This window comes from Phodopus roborovskii, unplaced genomic scaffold, assembly GCF_943737965.1.
Source record: "Phodopus roborovskii unplaced genomic scaffold, PHOROB, whole genome shotgun sequence".
NCBI classification, from domain to species: Eukaryota; Metazoa; Chordata; class Mammalia; order Rodentia; family Cricetidae; genus Phodopus; species Phodopus roborovskii.
Genome location: NW_026126571.1, coordinates 25,327,400 through 25,349,392, shown reverse-complemented (window position 1 = coordinate 25,349,392; position 21,993 = coordinate 25,327,400). Strand labels below are relative to the sequence as shown.

Below are 21,993 nucleotides of genomic sequence, written 5' to 3'. Positions count from 1 at the left end.
GTTTTTTTGGGTCGCTTATATAAACTATTATATCACCAAGATGGATAATTTAATTTCTCTGTTTTTTGTGTCCTTTTTCTCGCCTTTATTGCTTTGACTATGAATTTATCAGTATAGTGAATAAAAGTGTTGTGAGTTAGATGCCCTTATTTCTTGATTTTAGAGAAAATGCTTTAATATAGAAGTATGAAATATTCAAACAAGTATAGACTATTCTAATAGCTACAGAATACACATTCTTCCATCATTCTGAGAAACTTTGTCCATTTGTTTGAGACCAACCAAGTCCTGTCAGTTTTCATGCATGTGACATGATCTCACTATTCAACCTACTGTAACAAATTCCTCTAAATTTTCCCCCATAGTGTTTGTGCTATTTCTTTTTGATGTTCCTGTCATGGTGAATTTCTGGAGTGGGACTTGAGTTCCACATCAGCCCATGTCTGTTTGCAGCCAGATATTTGTCTGAAGAGTTGTATATTTTCCTTTTGTGTTTAGATTCTTGCAGTTCTTTATATATTTGAGATAGTAATCCCATTAGAACAGTTTTTAACAATTGTTTCTTCATTGGAGGATACTGCTACAGTCTGGTGGTTGTTTCCTTTGCTGAATAGAAAATTTAATAAAAATCGAATTTGTATGTGTATGTGTGCACACACACATGATGTATATGTGTAGGTACACAAGTCGTAATATGTGTGGAGGCCAGAAGACAATTTTTTGGACTTGATTCTTTTCTTTCGCCTTTACATGGGTTAATTTAATTTAAGTTGCTAGGTGAGACAAATATCATTGCCTGATGGGCCATCTTACTACCCTTACAGAAGTTTTTAAATTTCATGTAATACCATTTAATTAATTCTTAGAATTATTTTCTATGCCTTTGGAGTCTTTAGAAAGTGAGAGGGAGGAGTGATGAGCACAGGGGTCAAGAGCATGCTGAGGAAACCCACAGAAACAGCTGACCTGAGCAAGTGGGAGCTAACAGACCCCAGTCTGACAGCTGGGGAACCAGCATAGGACCGAACCAAGCCCCTGGAACGGGGTGTCAATTGGGAGGCCTGGGCAGTCTATGGGGTCGCTGGCAGTGGAACCAGTATTTATCCCTATTGCATGAATGGGCTTCTGGAGCCCATTCCACATAGAGAGATAACTCTCTTAGCCTAGATATATTGGGGAGGGCCTAGATCCTGCCCCAAATGATGTGATAGACTTTGATGATCCCCTATGGAAGGCCTCACTGTCTCTGGAATATAGATGAAGGATGGGGAGTTCGGTGGGGGGAATTGGAGGACTAGAGGGAGAGGGAACTGGGATTGGTATGTAAAATATGATTATTTTTAATTTAAATAAAATATATAAAAGAAAGTGCATGCACATACTTATTTCTCAAAGTGTTTTAATTTCAACAGTTTCAAAGTTGCAAGTCTTACATTAAGGTCTGTGATCTCTTTTTAATTAATTATTGGGTAATGTAGTGGTTTGAATTATATGTCTCCCATAGTTTCAGATACTTGAATACTTGATCTCTAGTTGATGGCACTATTTGGAGAGGCTATTTTTGTGTGTATGGGGTTGGGATGGTGAGAGTCTTCCTGAGTAGCCTCAGTAGCCAGTACCTCAGTGTGTGGAAGCAAACTTATTTAATAGCAACATCACTCAATAATAATTTCAAGCCAGTTACATATTATCAGAGATTGTAAACTGAAAATTGAGAAACTTACAGTATAGAATATACTGAAAAGTTAAAATTTATCTAGGGTAAGTGTGGACAGAAGTCAAAGAATGAGATAAGAAAATAGAAACAACTCCTCTATCCAAAGTAGAGATGGAAAAGATAGGGGCTAAGATATTAACAGGGTAAACTGATTTTAAAAATTAATGAAAGTAGCTGGGCATGGTGACACATGCTTTTAATACACCATTGAGGAGGCAGAGTCAGCTAGATCTCTGTGAGTTCAAGGCTAGCCTTGCCCACCTAGAACTAGTGTAGAGCTACAGAGAGAATCTATCTCAAAAATTTAGAAAAGGAAAAGGTGTTTGTAATTGATAAAAAATTAGGGTGGTGTGGGGAAAGAAAGGGAAAAAGACAGGAGCAGGAAAATGGAGAAAGAGAGGAAATGTATGGTACATGGGATGAAGTTTTAAGAAACATTAGGGAGAGTCTGGGCATGGTGGTACATGCTTGAAATTCTAGCACTTAGGAGGAAGAAACAGGAGTCTCTGGCCAGACTCTCCAGGTCATCCTGGGCTGTTCAGTCAGCCCCTTTTTTTTTTAGAAAAACAAAACAACTAACAGAATAAAATGAAGCAAATACAGTAGAAGACAAAATAATAATAACAAAATCAGTCTCACTGTCCTCGTAGCTGAGCAAGTGATGGAGATACTGTGCCTTTTTCCTCAGGTATGCCATTTTATAGTTTATAATTTATAAATTGTAATTTATAGTTTATAATTTGCTATGAGGTTAAAGGCCAAGAGGTAAGAACAGAAGTAGCCAATTGGAAGCTGAGCTCTTCTTTGCCCATCCCACCAGGGCTTCTGTGACTACTGCCAGGCTGAATTCTTGCCAGCATTTTCCCATGAAGGTTTGGAACTCTTTGAATGCAAGAAACGACCCTCTAGTTCCTACCTGCTGAGTCTGTGTATTCACTTAGGGTACATTCACTGTTACCAGAATCATTCTGCCCCTGCATGTGTAGGTGTGGGAGACACTGGGGTAGGCGTTTACAGTTGTGTCTAGAACTCTGAGAGTGTAGGAGGCAGTCAGGCCAAAGTAGTCAGTGCTGAGAAGAAAGGTACAGGCAGTGGGTGATCCTGTGTACTCTGCTCTCCACTGTGGCCTTCCTGCTCATAGTCTTATGTAGCCACATGGCTCCTCCTCAGGTTGGGTTGGGCTGCTTTTCTTTCAGTATGATTACATTTCCTCCCAAATAGATCTGAGATTTTCAGATTTCTCAACCAGTTTACTCAATGTGATTGCTTATTCAGGAAGTGAGATGGAAGAAGGCATTTGTGCCTTTAAGTATAAAAATCCAACCATATCACTGATGAGCAATTTACAGAGTACAAAGGCTCTTGTCTAGTGTCTGTCAGTTATACAGATCATTGACTTTACGTTTTAGTCTGTATTCTCACAGAATGCCAATAGAATACCTGTGAATCTTGTCATAGCTTTCCTTTTCTCTTTTTGCTTACAGCCCTGCTGAAGAGAGCCCCCCACCCCCTTTGTTTTCCTACTGTCTTGCCTGTGTTAGGTGCCCAGTGTTAGGATTCATATTTATTTTTCAGACCTGAATTTCAGCATTTCTGCATTTCTCTTGGTCTCTAGCTGCTGTTCATGCTGCACTGCTATGCCTTTCTAAACTGTTGATCCCTCCTTGCAACCATAAACCTAAAACTTTATATTCATGGGGGCATAGGCAAATGCTCCCACCAAAGGGAAAACACCTGCAGTGAATAATTCTAATCTAAATGAATTATGGTGAAAATAAATGAAGAACTCAAAATGACAGCAGTTGTATTTGTCTTAAATTCTGGTGTGTAGATGACAAGCAGCAATGATGGATAAGATAGAAATAGATGATGGATTAGATAGATAGAAATAGTCAAATCTGCTTATACTAAACTCTAAAAGAAAAATATACATACAGTTAATTACTGTAGGCAGCATAACTGTCATACTTAGATTTATGTTTTCACCAATTAAGACCGATAAAAATCAAACCAAACCAAACCTTGCTTAGTGTTTTCTGCCTTTCTGTCCTATAAAATTTTACTATTCTTGTCTCTGTTCTTCACATTTTTGATTGATTGTATGTTAAGTTTTTAATGTAATCCTTACAGACTTCTTTTGTGAAACTGATTTCCTGCAAGATATGGTACATGACATTTTCTTGTTTTAAGATTATTTATTGATTTATTTTACTTTTGAGGTTATAATTACAGCATGTCTCCTTTCCCTTTTCACTCTACAAATTCTCCAACATATTCATGCTTTCAAATTAATGGCTTCTTGTTTTCACTATTTGTTATTGCATGTATATATGTATATTCATTATATATGTATATTCATGTATATGCATATTCTTTAAATATAACCTGTTCAGTCCATATACTGGTGTGTGTGTGTGTGTGTGTGTGTGTGTGTGTGATGTACTCTTTTCTCAGGGAAGACCATCTCTCCTACACCCAGCTTTCCTTCATTGTCTATAGTTCTTTGTGTAGGGCAGAGGCTTTATGAATTTTCCCCATCTGCTTAGGAATGACCATTAATGTCATCCTTTTCAGCTCATGTTTGGGCAGCCATATTGGTGAGACTTTGCATGTAGCTTCTGATATTTACTGGTGACAAAATCTCATAGTAAACTCTCTGATCCTTTGGTTCTTAGATCTTTTTGCCCCTCTTCTGCAACATTAACTGAGCCTTAGGTGTTGGTAGTGTTTTGTAGCTGTGTTCGTTGGGATTGGTCACCACAACTCCACATTTTGATTCATTGTGGTTTTCAGTAGTGATCTCTGTCTGTTACAAACAGAAATTTCCCTGATGAGGAGTTAAGACTATACTATCTGTGTGTATAAGAACAAATATTTGTAGATGTTGTTGGGTATTATGCTGGCTTAGTAGTCATTGTAGACTATCCTCCAAATAATCATGACTGTACTAGTGCTGAGTCGTTAGCTAGGTTTCCAGGACTAAGCATGGTTTCCTTCTTGTTTAGTAGGTCTGAAGTCCAGTTAGTTGTTTGTTGCCACCAAAATATGTGTGTCCCTATGGCACCCTTAGGGTTATCATATCATGCTGGTTGTTGATGTGCATTGTAGGTGTCATAGATGGGAAGGACTGTGTATTGCTTCCCCTCTTTGGAAACTTGCATGGTGTCTGCTGGTACTATAAAAGTCTTTAGGGAGAGGGAATTCAGGTCAGTTCCAGCTGAGAGACCACTGTGCCCTGTTTCTGAAGTGCATAGCATATTCAGCAATAGCTACTTGCCTTTATCTTTGGGGAGTAACTGAGGCAGGAGCAATAGGCTTATATTTTTGGAGTCTCTTGGAATAGCGCTGGCCAGTAATTCAAAAAGAGGGCTTCTCATGTTTGGTATTGGGGTTTTTGTTTTTTGTTAGGTGGTCTTTGGTCCTTGAAGGGAGAACTATCAACTCAGATGAGAAAGGAACTATATATGTATATTTATGCGCAGAATTATGTGTATAAAAGTTTTTAAAAGGTAGTTATTATTATTATGCCTTTTCCAGCCATCCTTACTGTTATTTTACCTATACCTTCCTTTTTCTGTATTTACTTCCCTCCACTTCCTTAAAGAACCCTCCTTCCCATTCCCCTTATCAGATCCACTGGTATCTAGCTATTCCCCTTTACCTTCTTCCTACCTCCTTCTTTATGCCTCCTCCCCCTTTTTTTGAGTCCCTCTTTCTAATTTCCTCCTGATCAGAGCATTTGTACTTTGCTATTCTCCTTTGCTGCACCCATCCCCCTATCCTGGCAGTGGATCATATCAGTTTTCTGATTTCTGTAGTTACTTTAGGTTATGTACACATTTCAACACCAATGAATATTACCCTTGGCATCTGCATCCTTGAGACTTTGATCTAATGAACAAGTCATCAGGGTTACCGTTTTTGTTTTACTGATTTTTTTCCTCCTCTACTTCCAGCACAACCTGTCCTCAAGATCTAGAACTTGAATTTTATCATGGTTGCTGATGTCCTGGTAGATTATGATGATAGTGGGTAGGGGAGACTGTGGTGCTATCTTTCGAGGAGCTTAGAGTTCAGACTAAGGCTAATTTAGCCAGAGGGTACTCAGAAATTGTGGTGAGAAGATTGTAAAGTTTATGCTGTTTTTGAGTGTATTTGCTTTGTACGGTTTTCTTAATTTCTTTAAAAAATTATATTCATTCATTGTGTGTGTGTATACATGTACACTCATTCCTGGCATATGTGGCTGCCACAGGACAAGTTTGTATGAGTTGGTTCTCTCTGCCATATGGGTCCCAAGGATTGAACTCAGGTGATCAGATTGGCAGCAAGTGCTTCAACAGCTCATTGAGTCATCTCACTGGCCCCTTTTCTGTTTTTTAAAGTTAAATTTATTTAATTAGTTTTTGTGTGTACAAGTGTGCATGTGTTTTGTAGAGGTCCCTTGTGTACCTGTGCAAGGATGTGTGGTAGTTGGAGATTGAAGTTTTATTAGTTGCTTTTCACTGTTTCTTTTTTCCCATTTGAGACCTGGTTTCCCATGGAACTTGGAACTTTCTTATGTGGCTAGCCTGGCTGACTAGCAAGTCCCACGAGTTCTGTCTCTGCCTCTAGCACTGGAATTAAAGGAACACTCTGCCTCATCTTTTGATGTTGGTGCTGGGGGTCCTTATGCTTATATTGCAAATTCTTTACAAACTAAGGTATCTTCCAGCCTCTCTATGAATTTTTTAATGGTCTGTCTGGGCATTAAGATATGCACATGTGTGTTTTTTTTTAAATCATGTTCTAGCAGTGCATTAGTAATTTAATCATCACTACGACAAGGTACCCAACAAATAGCAACTTTAGGGAGGAAGAGTTTACTTTAGCTCATAGCAAAAGTGAAATGGCTGGTCACAGTGTGTCTTTGGTCACAAAGCAGAGAACAGTAAGTGCTGATATTCAGTTTCTTTCTCTCTTTTCCATTTTTATTCAGCCTTAGACCCAAAGCCATGGGATGGTACCACCTTCATTGAGTGGGTCTTCTCTCCTCACTTTAACCTTTCTGGTAAAGCCCTCAAAGATGTTCCCTGAGGTCTGTCTTGTAGGTAATTCTGAATCATCCAGGTAACAGTGATATATTGATTTAGAGTCCTTGGGCAAATATTCAAGAGTGATATAGCTGTTTTTTTTTTTTTTTGAGGACATATGTTGTAGCTGGATTAGTTTATATTCCTTTCAGCAGTGTGTGAAGATTCCCTTTTGCCATCTCATCAGCACTTGTTACTTGTTTTCTTAATGATTGACATTCTGACTAGGTTGAGATGGGACCTTAGTGTAGTGTATTTCTCTGATGGCAGATGGGGTTGAACAGTTTTTTTTTTAAATGCATTTGTTAGCTATTATTGTATAATCTTTTGATAATAGTCTGTTCATTTTATAAAGCCTATTTATTGGCTGGGATGTTTGGTTTCTTGTTTACTTGGCTGAATTCTTTCTGTGTTGTAGATATTAATCCCTTCTCAGACTTGTAGTTAGCAAAGACATTCTCTCACTGGTATCTTAGTTTGCTTTTTCTTGCTGTGATAAATACCAGACCAAAAGCAACTTGGGGAGGAAAGGGTTTATTATTTCATTTTTATAGCTTCCTTCCTTCACTGAGGGAATTCAAGGCAGGAACTTGGTTACAAGAACTGAAGGTGAGGCCATGGGGGACAACTACTTGCTGGATTGCTCTATCTGCTTTTTTATAGCTTCCAGAACCATCTTCCCAGGGATGACATAGCCTGAAATGGACTGGACCCTCTCACATCAGTTATTAATTAAGAAAATGTTCCATAGATTGGCTACAGGCCAGTCTAATGGAGGCATTTTCTTTTTCTTTTTCTTTTTCTTTTTTTATTTAATTTTATATAACAAAGTCCAATTAAATGAAAACAAACATTTATACACAATATTTGGGAATTTGGGCGGCGTTCTTTCCAAACTACTGCTGGTAAGGGGCGCTGTCATGGGGGATTCGAAGAAGATTCAGATATCCTGGCTGTAGTCTGCAGGGCTGTTTTGTCCAGCTGTTTTGAATGTAGGATCACCTTGTATTCTGTTTCAGGCTGTCTGGCGTGATCAAACCACATTACTCTGGAAGGAATCCACATCTTTTCATTTTCTTTGGAAACAAAAATAGAAATCCTTTTCCCCAGTAACTTGTCCTTCAACTTAAATTTTGGAGTCAAAGCATTTTTTAAATTTAATTTATTATTTTACATGTCGATCCCAGTTCCCTCTCCCTTCCTCCCTCCCTCCTCCCTCCCTCCTTTCCTCCCTTTTACCCTCTCTGCCCTCTCACATGTACTCTAAACACCCTCCCCTCCCATCCCCCCACCCCAATTCGACATGTAGGGGAATGCCATCCAGTTGGGGTCATGTAGATCTGACAGGTCCTGTGAAGTAGGGACTAGGGCTTCTCTCCTGTCTCTAGATTAAGGCAGTTATCCCTCCATGGGGGATATGTTCGCAAAGTCCTTTTGTGCACCAGGGATACATCCTGGCTCCACTGTCTGAGGTCTCTTAGACTGCTCAGTCCTTCTGGCTGAGACCCATATTCAGGGGGGGCCTGAGTCAGTCCCATGTTGGCTTCCCAGCTATCAGTCTAGTGGCCGTTAGCTCCTCCTTGTTCAGGTAAGCTGTCTCTATGTGTTTCTGCCACATGGTCCTGTCCTCTCCATCTGCATCTGGGTTCCAGTTCAACTCAGTGTTCATGTATGGGTGTTTGATCCCGTTCTCAACAGGCATTAGTTGAGGGCTCCATGGAGAAGTTAGTTGTTGATCTCACTCTCCGGGGAAGGGCATTTATGATAGCCTTTCCATGGAAGCTGAGATTGTTAGTTGGGAGCAGTCTTGTAGTTCTCTAGACCTTTCTTTATGTTCAATTTTATCTTCAAACCAATATTGGCATCCTCTTTTATGTTCTCTCTCTCTGTCTCTGTCTCTCTCTTTCCTATCTTCTATTTCTAACCAGGCTCAATCTTCCTGGTCGCACATGTTTTCCTTTCCTCCCCCTCATTTTCTCCTACTTCTCTCTCCATTCGCTGTCCTCCTCCACTTCACCTGAGCTCTGGGGGACTTGTCCCTTCCCAGTTCTGTGAGGGACTTTATATGAATCTCTTAGAATACAACTTGTATCCTAGTTCCTCTGGTGATGTGAATTATAGGCTGGTGATCATTTATTTGATCTAGTTCTAAAATCCATATACGAGTGAGTACATACTGTGTTTCTCTTTTTGTGACTGGGTTACCTCATTCAGGATGGTTTCTTCAAGTGCCATCCACTTGCCTGCGAATTTCAAGATACCATTATTTTTTTCTGCAGAGTAGTATTCCATTGTGTAGATGTGCCACATCTTCATTAACCATTCTTCAATTGAGGGGCATCTAGGTTGCTTCCAGGTTCTTGCTATTACAAATAGTGCTGCTATGAACATAGTTGAACAGATGTCTTTGTTGCATTGATGTGAATCCTTTGGGTATATGCCTAAGAGGGGGATTGCCGGGTCCTATGGTAAACTAATTCCCATTTTCCTGAGGAACCGCCATACTGATCTCCAAAATGGCTGTATGAGTTTGCACTCCCTCCAGCAGTGGAGGAGTGTTCCCCTTTCTCCACATCCTCTCCAACATAAGTCATCACTGGTGTTTCTAATTTTAGCCATTCTGGCAGGGGTAAGATGGTATCTCAAAGTTGTTTTGATTTGCATTTCCCTGATAGCTAAGGATGTGGAGCATTTTCTTAAGTGTCTTTCAGCCTTTTTGATTTCCTCCATTGAGAATTCTTTCTTCAGTTCTGTACCCCATTTTTTAATAGGGTTATTTGGTGTTTTGTTGACTAGTTTCTTGAGTTCTTTGTATATTTTGGAGATCAGCCCTTTGTTGGATATAGGATTGGTGAAAATCTTTTCCCAGTCTGTGGGCTGCCGTTTGGTCTTGTCGACTGTGTCCTTTGCCTTACAGAAGCTTCTAAATTTGAAGAGGTCCCATTTATTAATTGTTTCTTTCAGTGTCTGTGCCCCTGGAGTTATGTTCAAGAAGCAGTCTCCTATACCAATTTGTTCAAGGGTACCTCCTACTTTCTCTTCTAAGAGGTTCAATGTGGCTGGATTGATGTTGAGGTCTTTGATCCATTTGGACTTGAGTTTTGTGCATGGCGACAGACATGGGTCTATCTGCAGCCTTCTACACACCCTCATCCAATTGTGCCAGCACCATTTGTTGAAGATGCTGTCTTTGCCCCATTGTATAATTTTAGCTGTTTTGTCGAAAATCAGGTGTTCATAGGTGCGTGGATTAATATCAGGATTTTCAATTCGATTCCATTGGTCTACCTGTCTATTTTTATGCCAATACCAGGCTGTTTTCAGAACTATAGCTCTGTAGTAGAGCTTAAAGTCAGGAATGGTGATACCTCCTGAAGTTCTTTTATTGTATAGGGTTGTTTTGGCTATCCTGGGTCTTTTGTTTTTCCATATAAAGTTGATTATTATCCTTTCAAGGTCGGTGAAGAATTGTGGTGGGATTTTAATGGGGATTGCATTGAATCTGTAGATTGCTTTTGGTAAGATTGCCATTTTTACTATGTTAATCCTACCTAACCAAGAGCATGGGAGATCTTTCCACTTTCTGGTATCTTCTTTAATTTCTTTCTTTAGAGTCACAAAGTTCTTATTATATAAGTCTTTTACTTGTTTGGTAAGCGTTACACCAAGATATTTTATGTTGCTTGTGGCTATTGTAAAGGGTGATGTTTCTCTGATTTCTTTCTCTGCCTCTTTTTTTGTCGTTGGAAAAAAGTAGGGCTACTGATTTTTTTGAGTTTATCTTGTATCCTGCTAGTTTGCTGAAGGTGTTTATCAGCTGTAGGAGTTCCCTGGTAGAGTTTATTGGGTCGCTTATGTAAACTATCATATCATCTGCAAATAGAGACAGTTTGACTTCTTCCTTTCCAATTTGGATGCCCTTGATCTCCTTTTGTTGTCTTATAGCATTAGCTAGAACTTCTAGTACGATATTGAAGAGATATGGAGAGAGAGGACAGCCTTGTCTTGTTCCTGATTTTAGAGGAATTGGCTTAAGTTTCTTTCCATTCAGTTTGATGTTGGCATTCGGTTTGCTGTATATTGTGGAGGCATTTTCTTAATTGAGGTACTTTGTAGTGTTATAATTCTGAGGAAAAATGTATCCTGGAGTTGGGCATCAAGGGATATCCCAAAGTCACACCACACAACAAACCTCACACAAGAGATTCATTAGGAAAGACACAAGAGGGTGACTGCCTTTGCCTGGGAGAGAACTTGCAAAGAACGGAGCAGGAGACAGGCTTATACAGGGTTTCTTGGGGATGGAGGGTGGGGATGGGTCAGAGCTTCCCTAAGGTAGCCTGGGATTGGAGGATTTTGTGGCCTGGTCATTTTTTTTTTTTTTTAGGATGGAGCTTGGGTCTGGGAAAGGCCTTTAGAGAAGTCGGGGTGGGGGTGGTGGGGGAGAGGATTTCTCTCTCTTTCTTAATTTATTTGCATTGATGTTGTGCCTGCATGTATATCTATATGAGAGTGTCGGGTACCCTGGAAGAGACAGCTACAGACAGTTGTGAGCTGCCACATGGGTGCTAGAAATTGAACCTGGGTCCTCTGTAAGAGCAGTCAGTGCTGTTTAACTGCTGAGACATATTTTTTATTTTTAACATTTTCAGAGTTTCAGATCTTACATGGACTCTTTTTTTTTTTTTTTTTTATCTTTTTTTGTACAGGGAGAGCGGCATCTAATTTTATTTTTCTGGAAATACATTGAATCTTTTGATAGTATAGCCATCATCATAAAATTAAGTTTTCCAGTCCACAGGCTTGGGAGATGGGTTAATTTCTGTAGAGTTAATTTTTTTTTTTAAATTGAGATTTACTTCCTTGGTTCAGTTTTTTCTAAGGAGGATATTTTTTCAGTTATGAATAAGATTAGTTAGTATCTTGATTTTTTTCTCATCTTTTTATTTATATATATACACACACACACACAAATGAAGGGCATATAGGAGTTTATATGTTAATTTTTAAATCGTGCCTCTTAGTTGACAGTGTTTATCACATCTAAGGATTTTCTAGTGTATAGTTTGGAATCTCTTTAGTATGTATAGAATCATAACACCTGCAAATACAATTTGAATGTATTTTTCCTTTTCTATTTGTATCACTTTTATTTATAGCGCTCTTGGCTAAGACTTTAAGCACTGTATTGAATAAAAGTGGGTAAAGTGGATATTTCTGTGTTGTTCTGATTTTAGTAGAAATGTATTGAATTTCTTCTCCCACTTAGTATGATACTAAGTATGATACTAATATTGGCATATCATATATCACTTAATTGTGTTGGTTTGTATTCCTTTTTCATCTCTTTAGGGCTTTTTATTCTGGAAGAGTTGAATTTTTGTCAAAAGCCTTTTGTGCATTCATTGAGATGATCATGTGTTTTCTGTCTTAAGTCTTTTTATTATATTTGTTGATTTAAATATGATGAACCATCCAAGCATGTCTGGAATAAAGCCATAGTAAAAGATCTTGGTGTGTTCTAAATTTGGTTTGCAAATATTTTGTTAACTTTTGCATGTATGCTCTTCATGTGAGTAATTTTTCTTTTGTCATTTGTGACCTTGTTTGGTTTGGGTACCAGATAATCCTAGCTTCATAAATAGAATATATAGCAACCCTTTCATTTCTATTTAATAGAATAGTTTCAGAAGCCTTGGTATTAGTCTTTTGAAGGTCTTCTAGAATTGCTTCTGGCCTTTAGGCAAGAATCAAGTATAAAAGTAGATTTCAGCATTGAATACATCTGGGTTTGGACCCTTTTGAGTTTTGAGGTTTTTTTGTTTGTTTTTGTGGCTTTAACCTTGTTATTATAGTTCGACTAAAATTATATAATCTTGGTTTAATTTTGTTGGGCTGTTTGTGTCTATAAATTGATTTCTTTGAAATTTTCTGATTTAGTGAAATTTAAATTCATAAATTATGATCTAGTTATTTTTATATTTCATTAGCACTTTTGGTAATGTTTTCTTTTTTAATTTAGATCTTCTCTGTCTTTTAGTTTGGTTGAGGGTTTGCCTTTCTTACTGTTTTAAAGAACCAACTCTTTGTTTCATTGATTCTTTATATTGTCTTTTGTTTGTTTGTTTCCATTTGAACTTGATCTTTCTTTTATGTTTTTCTTCCTTTCTTTTTCCTTTTCTCTTTTTTTCTTTTTCTTTTTATTTTTTGAGATGGTGTCACTTTGTAGTCAAGTCTGGCCTGGAACTTGCTGTGTAGACCAGACTGGGTGGAACTCACAGAGATCCACCTGTCTTTGCCTCCTAGGTATTGTTATTAAAGGAATGTACCACCACATCTAGCTTGACCTTCTTTCTTTACAATACTGATTTTGGGTTTGTTTTTTTTTTTTCTTTTTTAAATTATATTTAAGTTATTTTACCTATCAATACCAGTTCCCTCTCCATCCCATCCTCCCATACCCCCCTTTAACCCCCATCCCATCTCCCATCCACTCCCCAGGGAGGGTGAGGTCTTCATGAGGGATCATCAAAATCTGTCACATCATTGGGGTAGGCCTAGCTGCTGCCCCCCCTCCCCGTGTCCCTAGGCTAAGGGAGTATCCCTCCATGGGAAATGGGCTCCCAAAGTCCTTATGTGCACTAGGGATTCATCCTAGTTCCACTGCTAGAGGCCCCATAGACTACCCAGGCCTCCTAGCTGATACCCATGTTCAGGGGACCTAGTTTGGTCCTTTGTTGGATCCCCAGCTGTCAGACTGGGATTTATGAGTCCCCACTTGCATACACCTCACCTGGGAAGCACACTAGAGCTGACCCTGGGGTCGGGGACACAGGCACAGGTGACCCAACCCTAAGGACATGAAAGCAGGAGAGCTGAGAGCCGTGCCCCCCCCCCATATGGTGGCATGGGTTACAGGAAGATGCCCTTCCACCTCTGCTCCTTGCTATCTATGAGAAGTGAGAGAGCTGGCCCCTGGGATAATCAGAGTGAGAGAACTAGCCCTGCTTTAAGCAACTATAGCATACAGGAGCACAGGCCTGTATGTGCACTCTACCCTGACAGCACACTAGAGCTGACCCTATTGTCAGGGTTGCAGGTGAGATAGCCCTGAGGGTGTGAAAGCAGGAGAGCTGACAGCCCCCTTAATATGCCCCCCACAGCAATTGGGAGAGAGGACCTTGCGCCTTGCTTGGACAAAACAGTAGAGCTAGCCCTGGTGATAGCAGTGAAGGAGACCCAGAGCTGGGCCTGAGAGCAGAACTGGCTCCACTCCTTGGTGTAGGTTGCATTGAATGAGCTAGTCAAGGCAGTGTTGGAGAGCTAATCTGGGTAATGGCAATTAGGGAAAACTAGTGAGCTACCACCCAGGCCTAGAACCAGGGCTGCTAGTTGGCCCACCCCAACATCTACCCCATCTGTGAACTGTTGGAACATGTGAAGGTGATGAACCAACAGATCCAAAACAACAGGATCTCCATGACATGGAACAATGACAGGATGTCCAGAAGAAGCCCCAGCGAGAACCCATTATTGGTGGTGTGGCAGAAACCAGAGGCTTCAAGCCAGACCAAAGACTCAGGGCAATAAAAACTTGCAAAGATGAATGGGTAAAGGGTATACGGTGTGTCTCAACAGGCCATACTGTAACTTCTACAAGGCTCTTCTTCTTTTGTTATTTGTTTGGTTTTTGGTTTTTCTTTTAATCTTGGTTTTGTTTTGGGGGAGGAATCAAGGGCAGAGGACAGATGCAAGGGGGGCAAGAATGTAAATGAGATCGGAATGCATGGTGTGAAATCCACAAAAAGTCAATAAAAGTAAGAAAAAGATTTATTCATTTTATTTCAAGTTACTTTTTTGCCTGCATGTATGTGTGTGTAAAGAGGGCACTGTTTCCAAGAACTATAGTTACTTAGGGTGTGAATCACCATATGGGTCCTAGGAATAGATCCCAGGTCCCCTGTAAGAGCAGTAAGCGCTCTTAACCACTGAGCCAGCTCTATAACATTTTCTTAGAAAGCAAGGAAGTATTACAGTGTTTATTTATGGTATATCTATCAACTAATCAAGACTGTAGGTGCCTCAGGAGCTATTTGCTTATTTGTGCAAGTAGTTTTTACTAAGTGCTTTTATCCTACATGAAAAACATGCTTTCTTACGTGCTCTTCTCTATTCACCAGAATCTAATGGCATCCAGTCTTTGGACATTGTGGTATGAGGTTGTAATCTATATAGTGTTGGCTTTCATTCCTGGTTATCCCAAGGTACTTGTAGCCAGTGGTCTGTGGGTTGATTATATCTGAAAATGGTTCAGAGTAGACTTTCTAGCATTAGTATTTAATGCTAATTAAACCTTTGCAATGCTGTAACCCTTTAATACAGTTCCTTATGTTGTGGTGACCCCCAAACATAAAATTATGCTGTTGCTATTTCATGGCTATTTATGCTGCTATTTTGAATTGTAAACATCTGATACGCGGGATAGCTGATCTTTGATCCTGGCTGAGAACCACTGATGTAGGTACTTTTGGAGCCTATTCACTTTTGTGTTCTTTTGTAGCTTTCTGTTCAAAATCAGGAGTTTGAGACAAATGAAGATGGAATCCCAAAAGTGGATCAGTTTCATTTGGTAGGTTTCTTTTGGTTATTTACTCATTTGAAATGTATAATAATACAAATGTATAAGTATTTGATTGAAAAAATTAGCATTAGAAATGAAGTCCCTATAGGTCACTGTCAGGTAATTGACAAGTCATCTATCTAATAAGAAAATACAGTGTTTACTATATGTTCCAAGGATATTTTGTTTTGAAATGAGTATTTTACTCTTGTTTTTTTAGGTAAGTGCCTAACTATATCTTTTCTTTGAAATTCATACTTGCCATTGATGTGGCTTTGTCATCCATATATGTTTTCAGCCAACTTATTTTGAGCATTTATTTGGTACCAGAAATTGAACTAGGTACTAGGGCTACCAGGAATGGAATAGGAAGTAAAATTAGTAATATAACTTCTATATTACTCAGATAATAATTACTGTATTATAGTGATACAATTTCTGTATTACTCAGGCTCTTTTTTTTGACTAACTACAGGTTTTTTTTTTTTTTTTTTTTTTTTGTATCTTTCTGCTTTGCTTTTTGTTCTCTTGCATTGTAGATCTGAATAAGAAAAGTTACCAGTAGCCATTCCACAGCTTGAATGCTCTTCTGTTTTGATACATTAGTGAATCACTCCTCTATTCAGGTTCTCCTCATACTTGGGCTCTAGGATAGAGACAGAAAGTACCAGACTTTTTTTGTTTTGTTATTTTGCTAGACTGTCACATGGATGGCATTATCTTAGTTAAGGTTTCTATTTCTGTGAAGAGACACTGTGACCATGGCAGTTCTTATAAGGAAAACATTTAATTGGGTCTGGCTTAAGTTTAAGAGGTTTAGTTCATTATCGTCATGGAGTATGGCATGACGCCAGATATGGTACTGGACGGGGGGAGCTGAGAGTTCTGCATCTTGATCCACAGACAACAGAAGCAACTGTGTCCACTCTGGGCACAGCTTGAGCAAAGGAGGCCTCAGAGCCTGATCACCGCAATGATACACTTCCTCCAACAAGGCCACACCTATTCTAACAAAGACACACCTTTTCCCCCCCTTTTCTTATTTAAATTTGGGGTTGCCTTACCTGTCAATCCCAGTTCCCTCATCTTCCTATCTTCCACTATCACCCCCACCAAACCCCAGTCCATCAGGTAGCAGTTTAAGGAACAAAAGGTTAAGGAGGTATTTTTCAGTTGAAGTCTTTTTATCAGGATTTGTTTATAGTTTGGCATTTGAATTTTCTTAATTAAAATTTTTAAAAAATTTTTAATGCATCTTCAAATTTAGTCAGATTCTTTCAGTAAAGCTTTAAATAATTTAAAAATGGCTTTAAAAAGAAATAGCCAACTTTACAGTTTATCCACTTAGAGTGTATAACTTAGTGGTTTTTTTTGTATAATCATGTGTCTGACCAACACCAGAAACTCAATACACTGTATGTGCTACCTCTTAGTATTTGTATTTCTTCACTCCAGTCTTAACCAATGACTAATATGTTGTCTGTTTCTATATAGTTTGCTGTTGTGGGCATTTATGTGAATGAAATAATAATTGATGGGTACATTGTGCTTTACTTTCACTTAGCATGCTTTTAAGGTTCATGCAAATTCTAGTATTAGTATTTCATCTCTTTCATGGATAAGTAATATTCCAGTGATAGATTTACTACAATTTATTGATAACATATTTATTTATGGATATTTGGGTTATATATGCCTTTTGGTTATTATGGAAAATTATATAAATATTTGTATATATACATTTGAGCAGACATGTTTCATTTCTCTTGGGTAGAATTACTGGGTAGCAGTAGAATTACTGGGTCATGTGGCAACTGTTTATTTTGCAGTTTGAAGACTCACTAGATTCTAAAGCAGTTTTTTACATTTGTAGCAGCAGTATGTGAGAGCTTCAGCTTCTCTATATTAATACTGGCTATAAGACTTTGATTCTAGCCATCTTGATTTAGATTTGTGGTGCCTTCAGAGAAATGCCTATGCAGACTCTTACTTTTTTTTTCTTACATTTTAAAAATTGGGCTACACTTTGATTTTTGAATTTTAATTGTTGCTTATGTATTCTAGAAACAAACAACATGCTGGGCACGTAGTTTGCAAATATTTTACCTCATGCTGTCAGTGGAATTCTCATTTTTTTGATAGTGTTATGTGAAACACAAGAGTTTGTAATTTTCACAAAGTATAACTTTCTCCATTGTTGTTTGTACTTTGGGGATTATTTTTTTAAGAGTTCTTTGTCAAATATAAAATTGTAAAGATTTAGTTACATAGTTTAAGCTTTTATATTTAGATTTTTGATCTATTTTGAATTAAGTTGTTGTTTAAGAGGTAATATTCCAGCTTCTATCTCTGCCTGTGGCTGGCTATCCCAGTACCATTTATGGAAAAAAAGACTTTGTAAGCATTAAATGGTCATATCATCCTTGTCAAAGCCAGTAGATGATAGCTGGGTTTCTTTCTGGACTCTGAATTCTTGTTCACTGTCTTACAGATGCTCCTCAGTTATGATAGGATCATACCCTTATAAACCAAGAGTAAGTTTAAAATGTGTATGGTCCACATTACCTGCAGAATTTATATCTTGGCACACAGTGCACTGCAAAACATTGCTTGATTATCTTGATCAAGCTGGTTTAGTGATCACATACTGATTTAGAGTGCAGATCACTGAGGATGTCCAGCATCAATGAGAGTGTTATACTAAGTATTGCTAAAATACAAGTCTGTGTCTGTTCCTTTGCCAGCATCATGTTGTCTTGATTACTGCTATAGAGATTTGAAATTGGGAAATGTGAATTGTTACACTTTGTTCTTTTTAAAGATGGTCAGGATCTGTAAAGTTCAGAGGTAGCATATCAGTGTCTACAAAGAAGTTGGTTTATCTAATAGGACTGTTTTTGCCAAATGTTGTTTTATCCATTAAACATTGGGTGTTTTCTCATTTATTTAGACCTTTGTTTTCCTTCAACTATATCTTGTAGTCTTCAGAATATATGATTTGTAACTATTTTGTTTAATTATTCTTAACTATTAGTTCTAATAATGTTTAGTGGGTTTCTTAATGATTTAACATAGCTCTGTACTATTTGCAAGTAAAGATGGTTTTACTTCTTCCCCTTCCATTTATTAATATTATTTTTTAAATTTTCCCTATCTAAGAAGTTGGTAGTAGAGGTGTGAAGTTTTCATGTGAAACTCTGACCACTGTCCCATTAAAGAAGGAAAAATTTGTTCAAATTCCACTTATTTTAGCTGTGATTATCCCTGTTAAATAAATTCTGTTTTCTTAGTACTGGAGATCTATCTCTTTCCAATGAAATGTAGTGGAACTTGGAAAGAATCTCTAAAAATCTAAATAGAAAACTATGTCAGTAACTAAAAGAGGTTTTTAAAAATTGAAACCTCTATCATTACAGATCTGCTCTTATTTTTACCATTAGTTTTAATTTTTATTCTTTAAAAAATATTTCTCTTTCCTTGCAGGATGATAATGTCAAATCCCTCCTCTGTAGCTTGATATATTTCAGAAGTTCAATGACTGCTGAGCAAGTTTTGAATGCTGACTGTTTCTTGCTTCTAAAGGGGAAATCAATTCCAAACCCAGAAAAAGAGATTGAGTATGCTCAGCATAACAAAGAAGATGAATCAAAGATGGAGAGCTTAGATAGATATAAAGAAAGACAAGAAGTGGTGAAGCCAAACCTTGACTTGACAAATTAGTCATCTATTGTTGCTGTACATGTTCCTTTAAAAACTTTGTTCTGTTTGCTTGGTAGACAAAAGTGTGTGTAAATGTTCTGGAAATAATTGGATTGCATCTTTGTATTTGGATTGTAAAAAAATAAAAAATGTTTTGGTTATGCATGAAAATCAGTCACAATGTTTGAAGTTTTGCCTAACTTGGCATTGTTTTGGAATGGGTTTCTGTTTGAGTTACTGAAATTTAGTCATCATAGTATTAATGCAAGTCATCTGTTGATGTTTGTATGTTAGTTGGTAGTGATAAGGCATCTGTTTTGTATCTAGTTCTGGCAACATAAAGATAATTAAAACACAGTCCTTATATGTTTCACAGTTTGAAAAATTTAATTATTTAAAGAGATCTTGATAATGCAGTATGGAGATATCCAGATATAGCTCTGGGCTTTCTGGGATTATAAAGAAGGGACACTTATTTTATGGAGGAATGGTGACATAGAATGTGTTCAAGATACGTTATACCTTCCTTAAATCTCACTAATTTACTGTTTTAAAATTTTTAAATTTAGGGTTTGTGCGCGCACAGGGTGTGCATGTGTATGTTCATATATATATGCAGATGCATGTGAAGACCAGAGGACAACCTTGGATTTCATTCCCTAGGAGTGTTTCTCACCTTTTTGTGAAAAGCTCTCTCTCTCTCTTTGCCTTGGAGATCACATATGTAGGCTAGGTTGACTGACTAGGGTATTCTGTGGTCTGCCTGTCTCTACCTCCCCAGCAATGGGATTACAAATGTGCACTATGCCTAACTTTTTATGTGGGCTCTGGACATTGAACCCAGGTTCTCATTCTTGCAAGAACTTAAAAATCTGAGCCATTTCCCATCCTTAAATTTACTGTTAAAATATTGAGATTTTTTTTATATATGTATTGAATATATCTTGATCATGTTAATCCCTTCCCCTTCCATTATTCTTCCAAGATCCATCTATTTCTCCTCACATTCCTCCCAATTGCATGTCTTCCCTTTTAAAATAAGTTATTTAGTCCAGTAAGTCCAAATTGGACTGTCTATATACAGTCCAATGGTTGTGGGCCATCCATAGAGGCATCCTTAAAGGAAATCAGTTCTCCCTTCCCGGAAGCCATCAATTGTAAATAGTTCCTCAGTTACTGACATGTTGGAATGTTGATTAACTTTATCTTGTGTAGGCAATCAGAACTTCTGTGAATTCGTAAGTGCAGTGGTCTAGTCCTATCATGTCCAGAAGACAACTATTTAGCCTTGGTCCTCCTTGACATCTGGTTTTTACAGCCTTTACACTGTGTGTGTGTATTTTTATTATAAATCATCATATTTTACATATCAATCCCAGTTTCCTCTCCCTCCCATCCTCCCATGTCCCCCACTGATCTCCCAACCTATCCACTCTCCAGGGAGGGTGAGGTCTTCCATGAGGGATTATCAAAATCTGTCAAGTCATTGGGGTAGGGCCTAGCGCCCCTACCCCCACCCTGTCTCTAGGCTAAGGGAGTATCCCTCCATGGGAAATGGGCTCCCAAAGTCCTTTTGTGCACTAGGAATTCATGCTGGTTCTACTGCCAAAGGCCCCAAAGACTGCCCAGTCCTCCTAGCTGATACCACGTTCAGGGGGCCTGGTTTGGTCCTTTGTTGGTTCCCCAGCTGTTAGATTGGGATTCCTGAGTTAACACTTGCTCAGGTCAGCAGTTTCTGTGGGTTTCCCCAGTGTGGTCTTGACCCCTTCGTTCATCACTCCTCCCTCTCTACAACTGGATTTTAGAAGTTCGACTCAGTGCTTTAGCTGCTTCCATCAGCTACTGGATAAAGGCTCTAGGATGGCATTTAAGGTAGTCATCATTCTCATTATAGGGGAAGGGCATTTAAGGTAGCCTCTTCATTATTGCTTAGATTCATAGTTGGGGACATCCTTGTGGATCTCTGTAGAATTCCCTACTGCCAGATTTCTCTTTAAACCTATAATGGCTCCCTCTATTAATGGGTCTCTTAAAATATGGTACATTGACACAATGGAAGACTACTCAGTGGAAAAAAGCAATGGAATCTTGAAATTCACAGGCAAATGGATGGAACCAGAAGAAACCATTCTGAGTGAGGTGACCCAGTCACAGAAAGACAAATATGGTATATACTCACTCATATGTGGATATTAAATATAGAACAGAGGTTTGCCAGATTACAATCCATACCTCCAGAGAAGCTAGGAAACAAGGAAGACCATAAAAGAGCCTTTACAGTTCTTATCCTCCTCTTCTGTAATGATCCCTGAGCCTTGAAGGGATAAGGTGTAATACATATGCCCCATTTATGACCCAATATTGCACAGACACTGTGCAAGGAAACTTTTCTGGTTAGGTTTGGGAGCTGCATTAATCTATGAGTATAGAGATAATGAATTTATAGGGTAATTCCATATTATGTCTACTTACCAAAATAGTAATAGGTTTACTTGAAATTTATGAGCGCCATGGGTTTTGCAGATTTATTTTATTAGTTATTCATTTCTTTCTGTGGAGCAGACCTTTAATACAAATAGAAAGCAGATGGTTGTCCCCATAATATTGATGCCACTATTGTACCTATGGGCATATCTTTCCATTCTGGTAATTGTTGTAGTTTACAGGACTCACAGCTGGAGAAGACTGTTGATATTTCCCCCTACATAGCTTACATAGCACTTTACAATACTGTGAGAGCTAGCCAGTAAGAAGGAAGCTTCCTAGTTAGTATCAACTTAGTTTCTTCATGTCCTAGGATGTGTTGTATCATCAACAATATTAGCATTTTATCATCAAGTTATGGTGGGCACCCAAGAGGAAAGACAACATCCTATATATTTTTT

General features: G+C 38.3%; 1 protein-coding gene across 1 annotated transcript in view; it reads left to right on the top strand.

Moving 5' to 3' along the window:
* The window catches only part of Stk31 (serine/threonine kinase 31), an 85,729-nt gene extending 66,545 nt beyond the window's left edge, over positions 1–19,184 (top strand). The window contains 3 exon segments of the mRNA XM_051203045.1: positions 15,350–15,418; positions 18,893–19,079; positions 19,082–19,184. Coding sequence (XP_051059002.1) covers positions 15,350–15,418; positions 18,893–19,079; positions 19,082–19,116 — 291 coding nt within the window. The 3' untranslated portion in view covers positions 19,117–19,184.
* Positions 19,185–21,993: the final 2,809 nt, after the last annotated feature.